The 21,671-nt window shown below is 44.5% G+C and overlaps 1 protein-coding gene across 3 annotated transcripts in view; it reads left to right on the top strand.

Annotated features, from left to right (window-relative positions):
* Positions 1 to 21,671, top strand: part of Alg7 (Alg7 dolichyl-phosphate N-acetylglucosaminephosphotransferase) — an 81,535-nt gene that overhangs the window by 8,004 nt on the left and 51,860 nt on the right. For all 3 annotated transcript variants that reach the window (XM_068356156.1, XM_068356158.1, XM_068356157.1), the window contains one exon: positions 11,919 to 12,066. In XM_068356156.1, the coding sequence (XP_068212257.1) occupies positions 11,919 to 12,066 (148 nt within the window). The remainder of the gene's footprint in view (positions 1 to 11,918; positions 12,067 to 21,671) is intronic.

Here is a 21,671-nt window from a genome sequence, read left to right on the forward strand (position 1 = left end):
TTTGCAGCAGACTTTGGGCCCTGTGGGGTCAGCCAACCATAGATCTGTTCGCTACCTCGATAACCTAGAGGCTCCCGTTGTATTGTTCTCCGATTCCAGACCCAGCAGCAGTTCACGTGGATGCTTTTCTGCTGGATTGGTCCCATCTCGACCTGTATGCATTCCCGCCGTTCAAGATTGTCAACAGGGTACTTCAGAAGTTCGCCTCTCGCAAAGGGACACGGCTGACGTTGGTTGGCTCCGCTCTGGCCCGCGAGAGAATGGTTCATAGAGGTACTGCAATGGCTGGTCGACATTCCCAGGACTCTTCCTCTAGGAGTGGACCTTCTACGTCTACCTCACGTAAAGAAGGTACATCCAAACCTCCACGCTCTTCGTCTGACTGCCTTCAGACTTTCGAAAGACTCTCAAGAGATAGGGGCTTTTCGAAGGAGGCAGCCAGAGCGATTGCCAGAGCAAGGAGGACATCCACTCTCAGAGTCTATCAGTCTAAAGGGGAAGTCTTCCGAAGCTGGTACAAGGCCAATGCAGTTTCCTCATCCAGTACCACTGTAACCCAGATTGCTGACTTCCTGTTACATCTAAGGAACGTAAGATCCCTTTCAGCTCCTACGATTAAGGGTTACAGAAATATGTTGGCAGCGGTTTTCCGCCACAGAGGCTTGGATCTTTCCACCAACAAAGATCTACAGGACCTCCTTAGGTCTTTTGAGACCTCAAAGGAACGTCGGTTGTCCACTCCAGGCTGGAATCTAGACGTGGTCCTAAGGTTCCTTATGTCATCAAGATTTGAACCTCTCCAATCAGCCTCTTTTAAGGACCTCACATTAAAAACTCTTTTCCTCGTGTGCTTGACAACAGCTAAAAGAGTAAGTGAGATCCACGCCTTCAGCAGGAACATAGTTTTCACATCTGAAACGGCTACATGTTCCTTGCAGCTCGGTTTTTTGCTAAAACGAGCTTCCTTCACGTCCTTGGCCTAAGTCGTTCGAGATCCCAAGCCTGTCCAACTTGGTGGGGGACGAACTGGAGAGAGTACTTTGCCCAGTTAGAGCTCTTAGGTACTATCTAAAAAGGTCATAACCTTTACGAGGACAATCAGAAGCCTTATGGTGTGCTATCAAGAAGCCTTCTCTTCCAAGGTCTAAGAACTCAGTTTCTTACCTATTCAGGCTCCTGATTAGGGAAGCACATTCTCATCTGAAGGAAGAAGACCTTGCTTTGCTGAAGGTAAGGACACATGAAGTGAGAGCTGTGGCTACTTCAGTGGCCCTCAAACAGAACCGTTCTCTGCAGAGTGTTATGGATGCAACCTATTGGAGAAGAAAGTCAGTGTTCGCATCATTCTATCTCAAAGATGTCCAGTCTCTTTACGAGAACTGCTACACCCTGGGACCATTCGTAGCAACGAATGCAGTAGTAGGCGGGGGCTCAGCCACTACATTACCATAATCCCATAACCTTTTTAACCTTTCTCTTGAATACTTTTTATGGGTTGTACGGTCGGCTAAGGAGCCTTCCACATCCTTGTTGATTTGGCGGGTGGTCAATTCTTTCTTGAGAAGCGCCGAGGTTAAAGGTTGTGATGAGGTCCTTTAGTATGGGTTGCAGCCCTTTATACTTCAGCACCTAAGAGTCGTTCAGCATCCTAAGAGGACCGCTACGCTCAGTAAGGAAGACGTACTTAATAAAGGCAGAGTAATGGTTCAAGTCGTCTTCCTTACCAGGTACTTATTTATTTTATGTTATTTTTGAATAACTAATAAAATAAAATACGGGATACTTAGCTTCTTTGTTAACATGTATGCTGGTCTCCACCCACCACCCTGGGTGTGAATCAGCTACATGATTATCGGGTAAGATTAATATTGAAAAATGTTATTTTCATTAGTAAAATAAATTTTTGAATATACTTACCCGATAATCATGATTTAATTGACCCACCCTTCCTCCCCATAGAGAACCAGTGGACCGAGGAAAAAATTGAGGTGGTGTTGACAAGAAGTACTGGAGTACCTGACCACAGATGGCGCTGTGGTGTTCACCCCCACCTGTATAGCGATCGCTGGCGTATCCCGACCGTAGATTTCTGTCGGCAACAGAGTTGACAGCTACATGATTATCGGGTAAGTATATTCAAAAATTTATTTTACTAATGAAAATAACATTTTTACCATTGTATGTGCTGTATATTTAGTATCTATTTATAGCTGAAACTTTTATAAAACTGCATTTTTGTGTCGGCGAGATTGTCAGCCTATTGTTTCCCAATAAATTTAATTAACAAAGTAGATTGGGCTGACACAATTTTATTGGGTGCTATTATTGATACTAATCTCGGTATTTACATTGTGCATATATATTGTTTTACACAATAGCATTAAAAAAACAGTTTATGTATATGATTTCTAATGTGCATGCATTAGTAACAATACAATGTATGGTGTGTATGATATCATATAGGCACAACTATTGTGCATATACAGTAAGGTATTATGCACGTACAGTACAGTATGCTGTTATATGCACGTTATCGTCTGCACTGTTTGTAATAAACAGAAGATCGTGTGCACATTTCATAATGAACTTGCTAGCATTCATTTGAGAGATAGAGGTAGAGTACCCAAGAATGCGTATGGTGAAAGGGTAAATTAACCCTTTTACCCCCACCATAAGGTTAAATTTTGAGCACATTTTGCTATATATTTTTTTTCAAATTGCTGTACCAGCCCTTAATTTTTGTTGTAGAGAGGTCAGGTTGGTCTCATTCTTTTGGAAAATGCCTGAAGTTTCTCATAAAGTTATCAAAAACATGTAAATAACAGTGTTTTGCAAGAACGTACCGGTACGTCCATTGGGGCGAAAGGGTTAATACCAAGAATCTCGTCCATGTCTAGCTTAGTATAGGCAGTATTTCTTTGACCTTGTGTTGTTAAGAGATGCCTTGATGGCGCGTTCTGACTTACCGTACTGAAGTCAGAATGTGGTATCCAAAGTCAGTTTAGGCAAGTGGGTAGGTGAAATAAAGCAAAATAACTACTTTCCTTCTGATATATAGGGTCATGACATCCTCTGTTAGGATGATGAGGAATACAAAGCTTCAATGTTTACTAGTTATGGGAAACTTGTAGAAAATATTTAATTCTTGTCTCAGGCACTGGTACTTTTAACCCTTTTACCCCCAGGCTCTTTGGAAATTTCCAACCCTTAACCCCCAAGGGGTTATTTTTTTCCCAGCACATTTTGCAGTATATTTTTTTTAAATTGCTCTAACAGCCTTAATTTTTGTCATAGAGAGGTCAGATTGGTCTCATTCTCTTGGAAAATGCCTGAATTTTTTCAAAAAATTATCAAAAAAATTAAAAAAAAAATTTATAGCATTTTTTTGCAAGGACGTACCGGTACGTCCATGGGGGTAAAGGGATGAGTTTTGTGAAACGTACCAGTACCTCATTTGAGGGTAAAAGGGTTAAAACCGAATCCTCTTGTTCACTTTAATCCAATTCAAGATACCTGTGCAGTATTTCCTTACTACTCTTGGGCTTCCCTTCTCCCTCCAGTCCCCAAAACTGACCTAGGATACCCTGTTCTTGTTCATCATAAATTGGAATAGGTTTGCATGGTTCACAGGTAACTTTATGCTAAAGATTTGACATCTAGACTAGCCTGAGTATTATTATTGATTTTCCTGTTTGTGCAGTTTGGCCATTTGAGAACTTGTTCCTGTGACAAAGGCATTTCTGGGCTCCGACCCGTGTCGCCCAGTGAAATGCTCCTTAAGCACCATTTCTAAGGTATATAACTGCAGTTATATACCTTAGAAATGGTGCTTAAGGAGCATTTCTCTGGGCGACACGGGTCGGAGCCCAGAAATAGATTTTTCCTTCGTCAAAATCCCTTATTTAGATATAGAATTTGAATTAAACTTTTTTATTTAAAGTGTAAAATTCTTATACAGTGACTTCAAACTACTGCATGCTAAAAGCTAGTATAACAACACCATCACGGGAAAATTATTGTTTGTATCGGGCACTATATTTCCTACACCTTCATTGAAGACGAAGAAATTACAAGTTGAGTGCTATTGAGTACAAGTGACGATTTGGAAAGTAATTTGTATTTTTAAATATTTAACTTAGCCGGTGAATATATAATAGCTGCTGCTCAGCGGCTCGACAGAAAACACACTCAAAAACTCGCGAGCGATCGCTATGAAGGTTGTGGGTGTGCCCACCAGCGCCAACTATCGGCCAGATACCACTCCTGCATGTAAACAAACCCTTCAATTCTTCTCTGTCGACCTTGACGACAAGACGTATCAATACTCGCTGTATAACCTGGAGTTTTCTCAACATATTTGGTGAAGTACTTCATTTTGGTTTGAGCTTTCGCAGTGCAGGTGTTTTTCCTCAACTTAAACTCTTGAACTCTTTATTGAACAGATTTAATTGTTGATGACTTGGATTGTTTTTTGGACTTACTTTGACTAATTCAAAATTGCTGACCCTTCACAAGTACCTAGATTTCGTAAGTGTAATGCTAGGGACTGTAATAGGCGTCTTCCAAAGGCTTCTCTCGACCCACATACTGTGTGTTCCAATTGTCGGGGTAAAACCTGTCAATTGGGAGATCGGTGTGAGGAATGCGTGGGCCTTTCGGAATTCGATTGGCTCGAATACGATAAGTATGCACGTAGGCTAGAGAGAGATAGGGTAAGGAGGAGTTCCTCTAGGTCAGTAGATTTTTCCTCTCCACATGCCCCTGAACCTAATCCTTCCCCTGTAGTGGTTGTACCTAACCCCCCTTCTGGCACTCAGGAACCATCTATGCAAGACATGTTACGTGCTATTCATGCCTTGGGGGAAAGAGTTGAAGCGTTAGCAACTGATCGTAATCAACTCATGGCTGACGTTAAGGAGCTTAAGTGTCAGAGTGCCACAGCGGAAAATAGTGGGAAAGTGATTAGTGCGCAAAGTGTTGTGAACAGTGTTGCGACCGAGGGTTCGCCTGTTCGTGCCTGTCGTTCACCTAGTCCGAGACCTCTTGCAAGCTCCCAAGCCCAGGGGAGAAGTAATGTCGTACGACTTATGGGTTCGAGAGGCCTTGGTCAGCGAACAGACGTTCCCTCTATGGTACCAGGCGTATCTCACCAAGATCGCCCCTACCATAAGACGAGAGAGCCCATTTTCTCCTCGTCTTCCGAAGGCTTTTCGCATAAGAAACCGTGGAGCAAGGTTTCTAGGCCCCTTAAGCGAAAGTCGGTCCCTTCAGGACAGGTCCAGCGTCCTGGATGTAGTCATTGGGACAGTTCTTACCCATTGCAGTCATCGGATGACTGCTCGCCGCCTAAGCAGCAACGTTACACAGGCTCAGAAAGTCTTGGTGTAGGCAAGGTTGTGCCGTCTCAGACGTTAACCCCGTCGTTTACCGCCCCCATTCCCGTGGACCCTAAATGGGTTATACTGCAGGACATGCAGACTAAGCTCGCCTCCCTTATGGAAGACTATTCTGCCGATAAGGTTCCCGTTGAGCCTAGCCGTTTATCTCATCGAGATCCTGGCCTTCAGCCGCCCAAACGAACCTTTGTACGTCCTGTTGACGTTGGCGTAGCCAAGTCACGTCAGTCACGTTATGTAGAGCCTCACTCGATGCGGTCTCGTGTGGATTTTCAGCCGCATTTGGACGTTAGGCCACTTACTAATGCTCCTGTTGACGTTCAGGACGTTCGCCAACCATCGGAGTTGACTTGTTTTGACGCTGAGCGTCAACCACCGCAGTCTAGAGTTGTTTTGACTGCTCAGACTAGGCAGTCAAAACAGTCTCGAGTGGACGCCGTGCGTCCTCACGCACCTGTTGTTGTTGACAGTTCACAGACTGTCAAGCAATTACATGACGTTGCGTCCTGGTCCGCTACTAATGCACCAGTGCGTGTGGACGCTGCGTGTCAAGCATTGCCAACCCCTTTGCTTGTTTCTCAGCAGTTGTCAGATGAGGATCCTTCAGATGAGGACGTTGCTGACCCTCAGCCTGAGGATCATCCTTCAGATATAGACGAACCCAGAACAGTTCCTCCATCAATGGACTTTAAGAAAGTCATGTTAATTTTTAAGGAGTTGTTTCCCGATCACTTCGTCGCTGTTGCTCCTCGTTCGCCGCCGTCTGAGTTTGTTCTAGGCGTACCTGCTGACATGCCAGCCTTTACAAAACTTGTGCTCTCTCGCTCATCCAAGAGAGCTTTACGGCTGTTAGGCGACTGGTTGGAAACCAAGAGGAATTTGGGGAAGACGGCCTTTGCCTTCCCTCCGTCTAAACTCTCGTCTAGATCGAGCGTCTGGTATGCCACGGGAGAAGTTCTCGGCTTGGGAGTCCCTGCCTCTGCCCAGGGCGACTTCTCAAGCCTTGTAGACTCTCCCCGCCGCCTAGCCATGAGACGCTCGAAGATTAGTTGGTCCTCCTCGGACCTTGACCATCTGCTGAAAGGCATTTAAAGAGCCTTTGAAGTTTTCAACTTCCTTGACTGGTGTTTGGGAGCCTTAAGTAGGAAAATCTCATCGGCTGATAGAGATGTCTCCTTACTTATTATGTCCTGTATGGATAAAGCCATCCGCGATGGTTCACATGAGCTCTCCTCCTCTTTTACGTCGGGAGTCCTAAAGAAGCGAGAGTCCCTTTGCTCTTTTCTGTCGGCAGGAGTTACTCCCTGTCAGAGATCTGAACTGCTCTTTGCTCCCTTATCTAAGTTTTTGTTCCCGCAACAATTGGTTAAGGACATAGCTTCTTCACTCGTGCAGAAGGACACCCATGACTTGGTTACGTCCTGTGCTCGCAAAGGGACTCCTTCGACATCCTTTTCTGCAAGACCTAGGATAGACACACCGGCGTCCAGATTTATTCCGCCCTATCGTGGCAGAGCTCCCAGCAGGGGAAGTACTCGTGCCGAGGGAAAGAGAGGAAAGAAGAGAGGAGCCAAGTCCTCACATGGCAGAGTCTGACTGCCCGCAGCCTCAGACAGCAGTAGGAGCCAGACTCAAGAACTTCTGGCAAGCCTGGGAGAAGAGGGGCGCAGACCAACAATCTGTGAGGTTGCTCAGAGAGGGGTACAAAATTCCATTTGTACGCAAACCTCCTCTAGCGACTTCCCCCATCGACCTCTCTCCCAGGTACCGAGAGGAGTCAAAGAGACAAGCCCTGAAACTAGAAGTGTCTCTTTTGCTAGAGAAGGGAGCGGTGGTGAAAGTCTCGGACCTTCAATCACCGGGGTTTTACAACCGTCTCTTCCTAGTACCGAAGAAGACAGGAGGTTGGAGACCGATGCTAGACGTCAGTGCACTCAACGTCTTTGTTACGAAGACAAAGTTCACCATGGAGACCACGAAATCAGTCTTAGCAGCGGTCAGAAAGGGAGACTGGATGGTCTCTCTCGACCTAAGAGACGCTTACTTCCACATCCCCATACACCCAGATTCCCAACCTTTTCTGAGGTTTGTTTTCAACAATGTGGTATACCAGTTTTGGGCCCTGTGCTTTGGCCTAAGTCCTGCTCCTCTCGTGTTTACGAGGCTTATGAGGAATGTAGCAAAATTCATCCATTTATCGGGAATCCGAGCCTCCCTATACTTGGACGACTGGCTTCTCAGAGCCTCGTCCAGTCATCGCTGTCTGCAGGATCTTCATTGGACATTGGATCTGACCAAGGAATTGGGACTTTTGGTCAACCTGGAAAAGTCCCAGCTGATTCCATCCCAAACTATACTGTATTTAGGGATGGAGATTCGCAGTCCAGTTTTTCGGGCTTTTCCGTCTGCCCCCCGAATAGAGCAAGCCCTGCTCAAAGTCCAACTGATGTTGAAGAGAGAACGATGCTCAGTCAGGAATTGGATGAGTCTAGTAGGAACTCTATCATCCCTGGAGCAGTTTGTCTCGCTAGGAAGGCTACACCTTCGACCTCTCCAGTTCCATCTAGCTTTTCACTGGAAAAAGGACAAGACGTTAGAGACGGTCTCAATCCCGATCTCCGAACCAGTAAAGGCATGCCTGAATTGGTGGAACGACAATATCAGTCTGAAAGAGGGACTTTCCCTAGCAGTTCAGAACCCAAACCACGTACTATTCTCGGACGCGTCGGATTTGGGTTGGGGTGCGACCCTGGACGGTCGGGAATGCTCAGGTCTGTGGACCTCAAGTCAGAGGAGCATGCACATCAACGGCAAGGAGCTTTTGGCAGTCCACCTGGCCTTGATGAACTTCGAGAGTCTCCTTCGAAACAAGGTGGTAGAGATCAACTCCGACAATACCACAGCCTTGGCATACATTTCCAAGCAAGGAGGCACCCACTCCCTGACGCTGTACGAGATCGCAAGGGACCTGCTCATTTGGTCAAGAGATCGAGGCATCTCCCTGTTAACGAGGTTTATCCAGGGCGACTTGAACGTCTTAGCAGACTGCCTCAGTCGGAGTGGTCAGGTAATTCCTACGGAATGGACCCTCCACAAGGACGTGTGCAAGAGTCTTTGGGCGACTTGGGGTCAACCCACCATAGACCTCTTTGCAACCTCGATGACCAAGAGACTTCCAATCTATTGCTCTCCAGTCCCAGACCCAGCAGCAATACACATAGATGCATTTCTTCTAGATTGGTCTCATCTGGACCTATATGCATTCCCACCATTCAAGATTGTCAACAAGGTACTGCAGAAGTTCGCCTCTCACGAAGGGACAAGGTTGACGTTAGTTGCTCCCCTCTGGCCCGCGAGAGAATGGTTCACCGAGGTACTTCGATGGCTGGTAGACTTTCCAAGAAGTCTTCCTCTAAGAGTAGATCTGTTACGTCAGCCCCACGTAAAGAATGTACACCAAAGCCTCCCCGCTCTTCGTCTGACTGCCTTCAGACTATCGAAAGACTCTCTAGAGCTCGAGGCTTTTCGAAGGAGGCAGCCAGTGCGATTGCAAGAGCGAGGAGAGCTTCTACCATTAGAGTATACCAGTTGAAGTGGGAAGTCTTCCGAGACTGGTGCAAGTCAGCATCTGTATCCTCGTCCAGTACCTCTGTAGCCCAAATCGCTGATTTTCTCTTACACCTGAGAAAAGTTCGCTCCCTTTCAGCTACCACGATCAAGGGCTACAGGAGCATGTTGGCTTCGGTCTTCCGGCATAGAGGCTTAGATCTTTCCAACAATAAAGATCTACAAGATCTCCTTAAGTCTTTTGAAACCTCTAAGGAACGTCGTTTGGCTACTCCTGGATGGAACTTAGACGTGGTCCTAAGGTTCCTCATGTCAGACAGGTTTGAGCCATTACATTCAGCCTCCCTGAAGGATCTCACTCTTAAGACTCTTTTCCTGGTGTGCTTGGCCTCGGCTAAAAGAGTCAGTGAACTTCATGCCTTCAGTAAGAACATCGGCTTTTCTACAGAAAAAGCCACTTGTTCTCTTCAACTTGGTTTCCTGGCCAAAAATGAACTGCCTTCTCGTCCTTGGCCTAAATCTTTTGATATTCCTTGCTTATCAGAGATCGTAGGCAACGAACTGGAAAGAGTGTTATGTCCCGTTAGAGCTCTTAAGTTCTATTTAGCTCGTACTAAGCCATTACGAGGTAAATCTGAAGCGTTATGGTGTTCGGTTAAGAAACCATCCTTACCTATGTCAAAGAATGCTTTGTCATATTTTATCAGATTTTTAATACGAGAAGCTCATTCCCACTTGAGTGAGGAAGACCAATCTTTGCTTAAGGTTAAGACGCACGAAATTAGAGCTATAGCAACCTCCGTGGCCTTCAAGCAAAATAAATCTCTGCGAAGTATCATGGACGCGACTTTTTGGAGAAGCAAGTCAGTGTTCGCGTCATTTTACTTGAAAGATGTCCAGACTCTTTATGAGGACTGCTACACACTGGGTCCATTCGTAGCAGCGAGTGCAGTAGTGGGTGAGGGTTCTACCACTACACTTCCCTAATTCCAATATCCTTTTTAATCTGTCTTGAAATGTTTTTAATATTGTTTTTTATGGGTTGTACGGAAGGCTAAGAAGCTTTTCGCATCCTGGTTGATTTGGCGTGTGGTCAAAGTCATTTCTTGAGAGTGCCCAGATTAGGGGTTTGATGAGGTCCTGTTAGTATGGGTTGCAACCCTTCATACTTCAGCTCCTGGGAGTCTTTCAGCATCCTAAGAGGATCGCTGGGCTTCGTGAGGAAGACAGACTTACAAGGCAGAGTAATCGTCTAAGTCAACTTCCTTACCAGGTACCTATATATTTTGGTTTTGTTGTATTGATAACTGTCAAAAACTCTTAGCATATACGCTGTAAACTTAATTAACTCTGGTCTCTACCCACCGCCTTGGGTGTGAATCAGCTATTATATATTCAATGGCTAAGTTAAATATTTAAAAATGATATTTTAATTATAAAATAAATTTTTGAATATACTTACCCGGTGAATATATAAATTAAAGGCCCTCCCTTCCTCCCCAATAGAGACGCAGCGGGACGAGAAGAATTGAAGGGTTTGTTTACATGCAGGAGTGGTATCTGGCCGATAGTTGGCGCTGGTGGGCACACCCCCAACCTTCATAGCGATCGCTCGCGAGTTTTTGAGTGTGTTTTCTGTCGAGCCGCTGAGCAGCAGCTATTATATATTCACCGGGTAAGTATATTCAAAAATTTATTTTATAATTAAAATATCATTTTTCCTAACTATACAAGCCTGAGCTCTTTACTCATACTTGTACTGGCATCACCTGCTCCCCAAGAAGTCCTGCCTGCAATTAAAAGTGGGGAAGCTCACTGGGTGAGTGTGTGAGTAAGGTAGCCAGACTGGTCCCCTCTACCCCTGCCAACTAAAGGAGGGCTGTGAACACATCACGTTAAAGTTTATGGCTAGATTCTAGCTGTGGTGCAAACGTATCTCCCCATAGTAAAGAACTCAAGTTTGTATACTTAGGAAAAATACAGGTTACTTCAAAATTTTCCATTTCAATTCACTTTACGCAGAGCCAATTCTGAGCTGGATGTACAACACTACCACAGGGCATTTTTTTTGCTACAGGGAATTATGTAGTAATGTTGTGTCAGATTTCAAGTTATCATTAGACAACTAATTTAATAATAGCATACATTCCAATACATACATAGCCTAATGTTGAAGGTAAGAAAGCTACTTTGAAAATCCTACCCTTTAAGTTGCTGAAATTTATAGGAAAGAAGATAGGAACGAAGACAGACTATTACACTCTTATTGAATGTAATTGTTTAGGTAATTCTATATAATGAATTTACAGTGACGAAAATTCATATTCTTTCTAACATTTACAAAAGGTAGAAATGATGTTTGTTATATTAGCAAAGCTATATCAGTGCCAGTTGTAACCTAACATACCCAGCTAATGTTAGCTAACTAAGAGGTTAGCAAGTTACGTGGTCTCCCCTACGATATCGCCCATTCTCAGGTATGGGGGAATGTCTCAGTCAGTTTCATCCCAGAGTTTGTTGCTCTACAGTACTTTATATAAATTTTCTCTCCTACATATAGGAGGATAGATGTGAGCGAGGCAAGAGAGCGTGCTAGAAATAGGAATGAATGGCGAGCGATTGTGACGCAGTTCCGGTAGGCCCTGCTGCTGCCTCCGATGCCTTAGATGACCGCAGAGGTAGCAGCAGTAGGGGATTCAGCATTATGAAGCTTCATCTGTGGTGGATAATGTGGGAGGGTGGGTTGTGGCACCCTAGCAGTACCAGCTGAACTCTGTTGAGTCCCTTGTTAGGCTGGGAGGAACGTAGAGAATAGAGGTCCCCTTTTTGTTTTTGTTTCTTTGTTGATGTCGGCTACCCCCCAAAATTGGGGGAAGTGCCTTGGTATATGTATGTATGTACATGTAGGATTTTCCTAACTTTCAATTCCACAATCTATTATTTACCTCTTTTCAGAAATGTTACTGTCATTGTGCATAAACGTAGTGATGTCCGTCGTCGGGTTCAGTGCGGTAGTCAGGACCATACCGGTGGTGTCCTCCATGTTCATCGATGCAGGTTTATTTGGACGAGACCTCTGCAAAAGAGACCGGGATAAAAAAGTGTAAGTTCTATTTTCTTGCTCAAACAGTCAGCTGTAAGGTTAGTGTACCCCTCGGAGTAGACTGGGATTTTGTATGCACTTTATGAATATCAGTTTGTTCAAACACAAATACAAATCCTTCACTCTTAACAATGGATATAAATGCTGGCAAAGAGCTATCAAATTTTTGACGAGGTGTCAACATCTTTTCAAGACTTAACATGATGTTGATATCAGGTTATGTAAATGAATAGTCTTCGTGATAGATTGACAAAACCATCAATTATGATGGCTGTTTGATGGCAATTATCAATAATTCTTGCTAAACTTTGATTAAATCTAACTCTTACAGGAATAGACCAAGTGACAAAAACATCGATCTATAGACTAACACTTGAAAATAGTGCTAGATTTAAACACTTCTTGTACTTATCGAGCTTTGAGCTAACTAAAAACAGAGGTCGGTAATAGAGATTTCTCTTTCAGGAACCGAGGGGAAACTTATCTTTTGTAGACGAGTATTCAGTAAGAGTGACCAAGGGCAAGGTCGCCTTCTGTGCTTGTTGTCCAACCAGATTGTGTCGTACTTCCTCTGAAGCTGGTTGCCCTGTGGAGAGAGATTGAAGTACTGGCTGATTTCTATCCCAGGGGTTAGCGTTCCACTCATCTACAGCTCGATATACATTAGCAATAACTTGTGAATCCTTTTTTCATTCTTGATGATCCCAATTCTGGATGCTGATAGATATTCATCCTAGAATGACTCATTTGTTGAAGCTCTTCCCTAAAACTCAAGACAACTGGTCTACTAAGTAGTTTAATAGCTAATTGTTCCAACACAGAGTACTTACCTAGAACTACTTTCTTAGGAGTTACTGGTAACTCTTTCCCAACCGACCAGAATTTTGTGTAGTTTACCCTATTCCCATTTTCTATAGGTGACCTCAGGCAGAGTGATACGCGCCCTGAGGCGACCCGGGGTCGGAGAGCGTGCTAGTTCAGGTCGTGCTTCTCAGTAAGTTTCTGGTTGCGACGTGATTTACATCTCGCCGCGCTCTCTCTTACTCAGTGCGACCCTTTGTGTCCCCGACCCTTTGTGTTCACCACGTGGTTCCTGTGCCCGTATCCTTACCCCTTTCCCTTGTGTCCCTGTGTCTCTTGGTGTGTTAGTGTTTCATTATGGAGCACCCCCGCCGTTGCCCTGGGCCTGTGGCCGGTAAGTCTTGTGGGGCTTTCCTTTCGAAGCCCGAGGTGATATGCCAACTTTCAAAGGTTGCAGCTTACCTGTAATCAGATGCATTAAGCGATCTGAGAGGAGGAAACGGACTGTTGACTGTGAAGACTCTATAACCACTGCTCGGCCATTTGCAGTGTCAGACTTTGGGTCCGCAAGCAATGTAACTAAATTGTAAATGTCATTAGGTGTTTTATCCTTCCTTATTTCATTATTGTTGCATGGCCATGATATTCCAGGCTCATGACGAAAGGCTGCATGTAATTGATAAACTACATCATGTATCAAATTGGTAGTTTGCATGCCCCAATTATTGAGGACACTTTATACATATGCACCATCATCCATCCATCCATATACCAAAGGCACTTTCCCCAATTTTGGGGGGTAGCCGACATCAACAAAGAAACAAAACAAAAACAAAAAAGGGGACCTCTACTCTCTACGTTCCTCTAGCCTAACCAGGGACTCAGCCGAGTTCAGCTGGTACTGCTAGGGTGCCACAGCCCAACCTCCCACATTTTCCACCACAGATGAAGCTTCATACTGCTGAATCCCCTACTGCTGCTACCTCCGCGGTCATCTAAGGCACCGAAGGAAGCAGCAGGGCCTACCGGAACTGCGTAACAATCGCTCGCCATTCATTCCTATTTCTAGCACGCTCTCTTGCCTCTCTCACATCTATCCTCCTATCACCCTGAGCTTTCTTCACACCATCCATCCACCCAAACCTTGGCCTTCCTCTTGTACTTCTCCCATCAACTCTTGCATTTATCACCTTCTTTAGCAGACAGCCATTTTCAATTCTCTTCATTTTCTTTGGTACCTGGAATGAAAGCCTATATCCTGACCAAAGTGTTTTTGAAATTTATTACGAAGGGCGCGTAATGCTTGTCTATCATCACGTTTACAGGGTTGTGGTGGCCTATGGGGTAACGTCCCTGATTGGTGATCGTCAGACTGAGGTTCGAGTCCTGCTCAAACTCGTTAGTTCATTTGGTCGCTGCAACCTCACCATTCTTGTGAGCTGAGGATGGGGGATTTGGGGGAGCCTATAGGTCTATCTGCTGAGTCATCAGCAGCCATTGTCTTGCCCTCCTTGGTCCTAGCTTTGGTGGAGAGGGGGCTTGGAAGCTGATCATTTGTTTATATGGTCAGTCTCGAGGGCATTGTCCGGCTTGATTATTATTGTTGTTATTATTATTATTATTATTATTATTATTATTATTATTATTATTCTTACTTGCCAAGCTACAACCCTAGTTGGAAAAACAGGATGCTACAAGCCTAGGGGACCCAACAAGGAAAATAGCCCAGTTAAGAAAGGAAACAAGGAAAAATAAGATATTTTAAGAAGAGTAACAACTTTAAAATAGATATTTCCTATATAAACTATAAAAACTAACAAAACAAGAGGAAGAGAAATTAGATAGAATAGTGTGCCCAAGTGTACCCTCAAGCAAGAGAACTCTAACCCTAGGCAGTGGAAGACCTTGGTACAGAGACTATCGCACCATCCAAGACTAGAGAACAATGGTTTGATTTCGGAGTGTCATTCTCCTAGAAGAGCTGCTTACCATAGCTAAAGAGTCTCTACTACCCTTACCAAGAGGAAAGTGCAATAGTTAACTCCCTGGGGGAAGAAGAATTGTTTGGCAATCTCAGTGTTGTCAGGTGTATGAGGACAGGAGAATCTGTAAAGAATATGCTAGACTATTCGGTGTATGTGTAGGCAAAGGAAAGTGAACCGTAACCAGAGAGAAGGATCTAGTGTATTACTGTTTGGCCAGTCAAATGACCCCATAGGGCAATGGTACTGTCCCTTGCCTCTGCCTTTCATGAACAGCCTTGAAACCTTTAAACAATATCTTGAAATTCTTCATTTGTAAGTAGCATTTTTCTTTGTATTTGTTCATATAAATTATGTCTCAAGTGTAAATACTGTACCTCTTTATTGTAGATGTATCTTGAATACTGATTGTTTTTTGTCTTGTACCCATTGTTTTCTCTGATAATGTTTTTCTGGCCTTTTAGTGTTTGTGTGAATGTCATATATAGGTCTACTGTATGATTTCCAACATTCTTTGTGATAAAAGATGTCGAGAGCAACTGCTTTAAGTATATGTCCATTATTATTGCAATTAACAAATAACATTGTTTCAACTCATCTTTTAAGCAGCTCTTCTAGGAGAAGGACACTAAAATCAAACCACTGTTCTCTAGTCTTGGGTAGTGCCATGGTCTTCCACTGTCTTGGGGTAGAGTTTTCTTGCTTGAGGATACACTCGGGCACACTGTTCTATCCAATTTCTCTTCCTCTTATTTTGTTAAAGTTTATATATGGAAGATTTATTTTATTATTTTAATGTTATTCTTAAACATCTTTTGTAGTTTATTTCCTTTCCTCACTGGGCTATTTTTCCTGTTGGAGCCCTTGGGCTTATAGCATCCAGGTTTTCCAATTAGGGTTGTAGCTCATCAAGTAATAAACGGATTTTGAGCAAAGCGGAAAATCTATTTTTTGTGATATGGCCATGTCGTCCTGATAGAAGGTGCCTTTAGGCAGCTTTCTAAGGGATATTTGGCTACAGTGATACTCCCAGAGAATTAACCACAGGTTTCCAGAATTCTAACTCCTGGCACGAGTATCCTTAATATAGCTTTTAAGGATATCGCATAATATCAGGGGACGTATTTCTTGATACGACACATGGCAATCTTCACCCCGAATAGAGTTTACGCTCTGAGGGGGAAGAGTGGCGAATTTGAAGGGGAGCCGTTATCAAGGTTACCCGGTGGATCCCCTCCAAGTACCACCCCGGCGTACTATTCCTTGTTGCAATTAAGCATGGGTAGCCACAGATAGAGTAGTTTCTGGTGGGGACTTTTGTTACATAGTTGTATACTCCTTTTTGAAAGGAGGGAGGGTCCATCAGGACGACATGACCATATCACCCAAAAATAGATTTTTCGCTTTGCTCAAAATCCGTTTTTTGGGCTCAGCTATGTCGTCCTGATGGAAGTTTACCAGAGAATTACTTGAAAGTACTGTATCTGTGGGTTTGTATAAGTGCCTTTACTTTGACTGAGTTCCTTATATGGTCTCCCAGACCTAATATATATGACATTACCGTTATTTGTCATATTCACTAAGTTTGAACTAACTTAGGGATTCCTGCCCCCTGCAGGGAAATTGTCGATATCGACTATAAGGCGTCAAAGTTTGTATTTCGTAGGAACAAAGTGGAATTTTTTAGAGATTACCAGGTTGTTCTTACAGAGGTTATACTGTCTAGTATGTTATTTTTAGGAAAAATAAGAGGCTCTGGATCATTTATTCGATTTCATGCAGGGGGAATAAGACGCAGATACATTTTTATGTATTTTATTTGTATAGACAAATATAAAAATACAACAAAAAATGTATCATAAATAGAATCGTTTTGACATTTCAACATCTTTGGCTATGTATATTTTTAACCTGTAAGGGAAAAAATACATATATTATGGATTAGTCATAGGTGCCATTCACTATTGTGAAATTATTTGATTGATTTCACTTAGATGCTGGATATGTTTCAACACTGTGCACGAATGTTCACACGGCACTGGTGTTATTGGTTAGATTCTACGCTATAGAACAGTCCGAGAATCACCATAGTGATTTTCAATAAAAGATATTACACTCAAAGATGGTAATACCTGTTCACCCAGTCCACTGTCAAGTCCCAAACAGTCCACTGTTCATCGCAGCACTAGACGACAGGTTTTATAACACTACCTGCCGCCACTACAAAGTGTTTTATTTCATGCACTTGCTTCGCGTAATGTTTATAGAAGACTCTAGAAGATTTCCACCCTGTATATGAGCGGAGTCTATCAAAGTCCATATGTTGAAAGAAATTTTACGAGGAAGCAACTTTTCTAGGATTGTGACCTGCGGGTGTACTGTCAGGATTCACTCTGCGAATAAAGTAGGTGAGTTTCGCCCTCAGTTGTTTTAGGGATAAGTTTGATCCTGAGGTTTCTCTTAGGAAGAGCTGTCCCTCCTTGAAATCTGAAGTTCTTCGAAGATAGGCCTTAAGACACTCTACTGGACATAGAGAGACATCTTCCTTTAGCGGGCAGATTCTCCAAGGACCCCATCTCTTAGTGGGTAGCTCGTTCTTGGCGAGAAAGGCTGGATCAGGAAAGAGATTCAGTTCTCCCATTTCTGTGAACTGAATGTGGCCCTCATTTCTTGATAGGGTTACTATTTCACTAACTCTAGTCCCTGAGGCTATAGCGAACAAGAATATCACTTTCTGTGTTAGATCCTTTAGGGTACAATCTTCGTTGTTCAAGTTCGAAGCATAGTGCAAGACTTTGTCCAAGGACCATGATATGTGCTTTGGAGGGGTTGCTGGTTTAAGTCTAGCGCATGCATTCGGAATCTTATTGAAGATTTCGTTTGACAGGTCCACCTGGAAGGCATAAAGAAGAGGTCTAGTCAAAGCTGACTTACACGTAGTTATTGTGGTGGAAGCCAGGCCTTCTTCATGAAGATGGATGAAGAAGGAAAGGCAAAAGTGTATCGAGATTTTTGCCTGTCTGTTTGCTTTGACAAAGGAGACCCACTTCTTCCAAGACGATTCATATTGTCTTCTGGTTGACTTTGACTTGTATTCTTCTATAAAGTCGATGTTGTCTTTTGAGATCCCGAACCTTTTCTTGACCGCTAAGGCGAAAAAATCATGAGATGTAGGTTTTGGGTTCTCAATGATGAAGCGTAGACAGTCGACTTCTGAACCAGTTGGGATAGAACTGGATTCGGTAGAGGAAACGGCTTCAGCTTCAGTTCTATCACTAGAGGGAACCAGTTGCTCCTGGGCCATTTGGGGGTCACTACTGCTGCTGTTCCCCTGAAGGATCTCAGCTTGTTGAGGACCTTCAGCAGGATTTTTTGTTGGTGGGAACAGATAGATATGGTTCCATCTGTTTCAATCGAGAGACATGGTGTCCGTCGCTTCTGCCCGAGGGTCCTCGTATGGGGCCACATATCAAGGTAGTTTCTTGTCGCTCGTTGCGAAGAGGTCGATCTGCAGTTCCGGGACTTTTTCCAAGATGAAGGAGAATGAGTCTGCGTCCAGGGACCATTCTGTCTCTATTGGTTTTTGCCTGGATAGAGCGCCCACCGTCACATTGTGGAACCCTTGCAGGTGAACTGCTGATAAGTGCCATCTTTTCTTCCTTGCCAAGTGAAAGATGGCTAACATCATGTGATTGATGTAGGACGATCTCGAGCCTTGTCGGTTCAGACATTTCACTATTACTTTGCTGTCCAAGACCAGCCTGATGTGGGCTGATCTGTGAGGGGATAGTTTCTTCAATGTTAGGAAGACTGCCATGGCTTCCAGAATGTTGATGTGAAAGGTCTTGAACTGGTGCGACCAGTTCTCTTGTACTTTCCTTTGATGGGAATGGCCTCCCCATCCTTCCGGTGAGGCATCTGTGTGGATGACCACTGAAGGTTGAGGTGGTTGTAAGGGAATTGTCCTTGTTAGGCTCTTGACCTTTGGCCACGGTCTTAGAAGCAATCGCAGTAAGGTCGGTGTCGATCTCTCTTGATCTCTTCGAGCATTTGATGCGTATCTTCTCCAGACTCTTGACGCATCCTTCAGTTGTGCTTTCAGCACTGGGTCTGTCACTACTGAGAACTGGAGAGAGCCCAGTACTCTTTCCTGTTGGCGTCTTGAAATCTTGTTGGATTTCAGTAGTCTCTTGACAGAACCCGCAATCTCTCTCCTCTTCTTCGGTGGGATGGAGAGGCGGTTTGACTGCAAGTTCCAATGGATTCCTAACCATTGAAACTCTTGAGCTGGAGAGAGGCGAGACTTCTTGTAGTTGATCTTGAAGCCCAGATTATCCAGGAACTGGATCACCTTTGTGGCTGCCTGCAGACAAGCTGTCTTGGATGCTGCCCACACCAGCCAGTCGTCCAGGTATGCTGCTACCTGAATGCCTTCTAAGCTTAGCTGTTGGACGACTGTGTCCGCAAGTTTTGTGAATATCCTTGGGGCTATGTTTAGTCCAAAAGGTATGGCTGTGAAGACATAATTTGTCTTCTGTAGTTTGAATTCCAGGTAGGAGGAGAGGGGGCGGCTGACTGGTAGGTGCCAATAAGCATCTGCTAGGTCTGTTGAGACCCGTGAGCAGACAGAATGCTTAATGACATAATGCCTAAAGACAGAATGCCTAAGGACAAAATTTATATTAGGCATTTGTTCATAGGCATTTTGTCCATTAGGCATTTTGTCCGTGTTGAGGAATAAGCCAATTTTTCCTTAGGCTTTCTGTCTTTAGACATTATGTCTTTAGGCATTCTGTCCTACTACCATTGAGACTGTGTACACCCCTTCTGGTAACAGGGTCCTTATGTGTTGTAGGGTTAGCATCCAGAACTTATTGTTCTTGATGAACTTGTTGAGTGGAGACAAGTCTAGAATGACTCTGAGTTTGTCCGAGTCTTTCTTGGGAACACAAAACAGCCTTCCCTGGAATTTGATGGACTTTGTTTTCCTTATTACCTTTTTGTTTAAGAGTTCTAAGGTATATTTTTCCAATAAGGGGGTGGAGTGTTGGAAGATTTTAGGAAAAGCGGGTGGAGTTTTGTTCCATTTCAACCCGAGTCCATTCTTGATTAGGACGTGGGCCCAAGGATCGAAGGTCCAATGATCCCGAAAGTGGAAGTCTTCCTCCTGCTTGGAGCATCTCATTGTTGAGATGATCCGGAGGGTTTGTTACCCTGACCACGTCCTCCTCTACCCCTTGAGGGGTTTCTTGAGGAGCCTCTTCTAGAGCCTCTACTTTTAGGGCGAAAAGTAGTGGTGTGCCTCTCAAAGCCTGGATTAAAGGCTGGCGACTGAGCTACCAACTGCTGGGGCTCCATTTGAAAGATGGTTTGCGGCTGGGCAACCATTTGGGGCACTATAGTCATGGTAACCGTAGGATGCTGTGTAGTTCTATGAGGCACGCGTGGCTTCTTTGTCTTCCTGTTCTTGGGTTGGGGACCAGCGTCAAAGGATGATTTCCTCTAGGAAGACATGCCCCACTTCTGGAGAAGATTCCTATTCTCCGTCCTATTCTCTGTGGTGGCTTTAGCAACTACTTCTTTTGGGAAGAGGTCCTTGCCCCAGATACATGAAGTAATCAGCTTCCTGGGCTCATGTTTGACCGTTGCATTAGCAAACACATGCTCTCTACAGGCCCTCCTGGCCTTTACGAAAGCGAATATGTCCTTCACGAGGGTAGCCATGTGCATCTTGGCTAGGACCGTGTACATATCTGGGGTGCTCGAGAGGCCTGCACACATCTCCATACAGTTCTGGAGAGACCGAGGCGGCTAGTCTCTCTTTTGTCTCCTGTTCCCTTCTCAGAAGATGTTCCGACAACTTTGAAAGGTTCTCATTGAACTGTTGTCCTGCTATCTCTGGATCCAGTTTCGAGATTGAGAAGGTTAGATGAACCTCTTTCCATTCCTTCTCGTTGGTAGGCAGGGCTAGAGACAATGGTCTGCATTCCTCTGGCGTTGGGCATGGTTTGCCCGCGTCAACTGCTTTTAGCACGCAGTTGAGAGCTTTGGCCGAAAAGGGAAAACCTCTGGATGAAGGAGCAAGGAAGGAAGGGTGCCTCTTGCTCAAAGCTGAAACCTTCGAGTTGGTATAGCCGGCTTTCTTTAGGTTACTCGTCAAGAGAGCCTGCGCCTCGTCATGCTCAAAGATCATGACCTCCTTAGGTTCTGTCTCCTCTCAAGATGCTGGTTCATCCCGCAATCTCACGAAGCATTCTGGGTAAGCAGAAATGTTAGGCCAGAATTGGAGATCTTCGAGGGGTTTGGCCCCCATTCATCATGGGCATATACTCCGCATACCTCCAGGGGTTGGTTTCTGAGCTCTGGGGTAAGTCGGAGACTCTGACACGCTTGTGAGAGCTGCTGAAAGCGGCCGAGCGTTGCGCTTCTCTGACTTCCCTCCTCATCTCTTGTTCTTCCTTGCGCATCGTTTCCATCATCAGTTGCAGCTGTGCCATGAGCGCTTCGCCCTTGGTTAACAGCGGGTCTGATTGAGTAGTTGGGGCCGAAGAGGTTGACGGCACAGGTTGATTTGCCGTCATAGAAAACTAAGGGTCTTCCGTTATTGTCGATACGGATCCTTCTTCCTCCTCGGGTGGCTGGGCCTCTTCTTCTTCAGGATTTTCTTGTAGAAGATCCTTTTCGGTGTCTGAGGACACCTCTGACATCCGTTCTTGATGGATGTCCATGCCTTCGAGAGCCTTGTTGATGTCAGCCTCTATCGTCAGTTGGATGAAGGGAGGCTTGACCTGTGCCTGAGGCACAACCGCGTCGGATTGGGCC

Source organism: Palaemon carinicauda, chromosome 32, assembly GCF_036898095.1.
Source record: "Palaemon carinicauda isolate YSFRI2023 chromosome 32, ASM3689809v2, whole genome shotgun sequence".
In the NCBI taxonomy this organism is placed as follows: domain Eukaryota; kingdom Metazoa; phylum Arthropoda; class Malacostraca; order Decapoda; family Palaemonidae; genus Palaemon; species Palaemon carinicauda.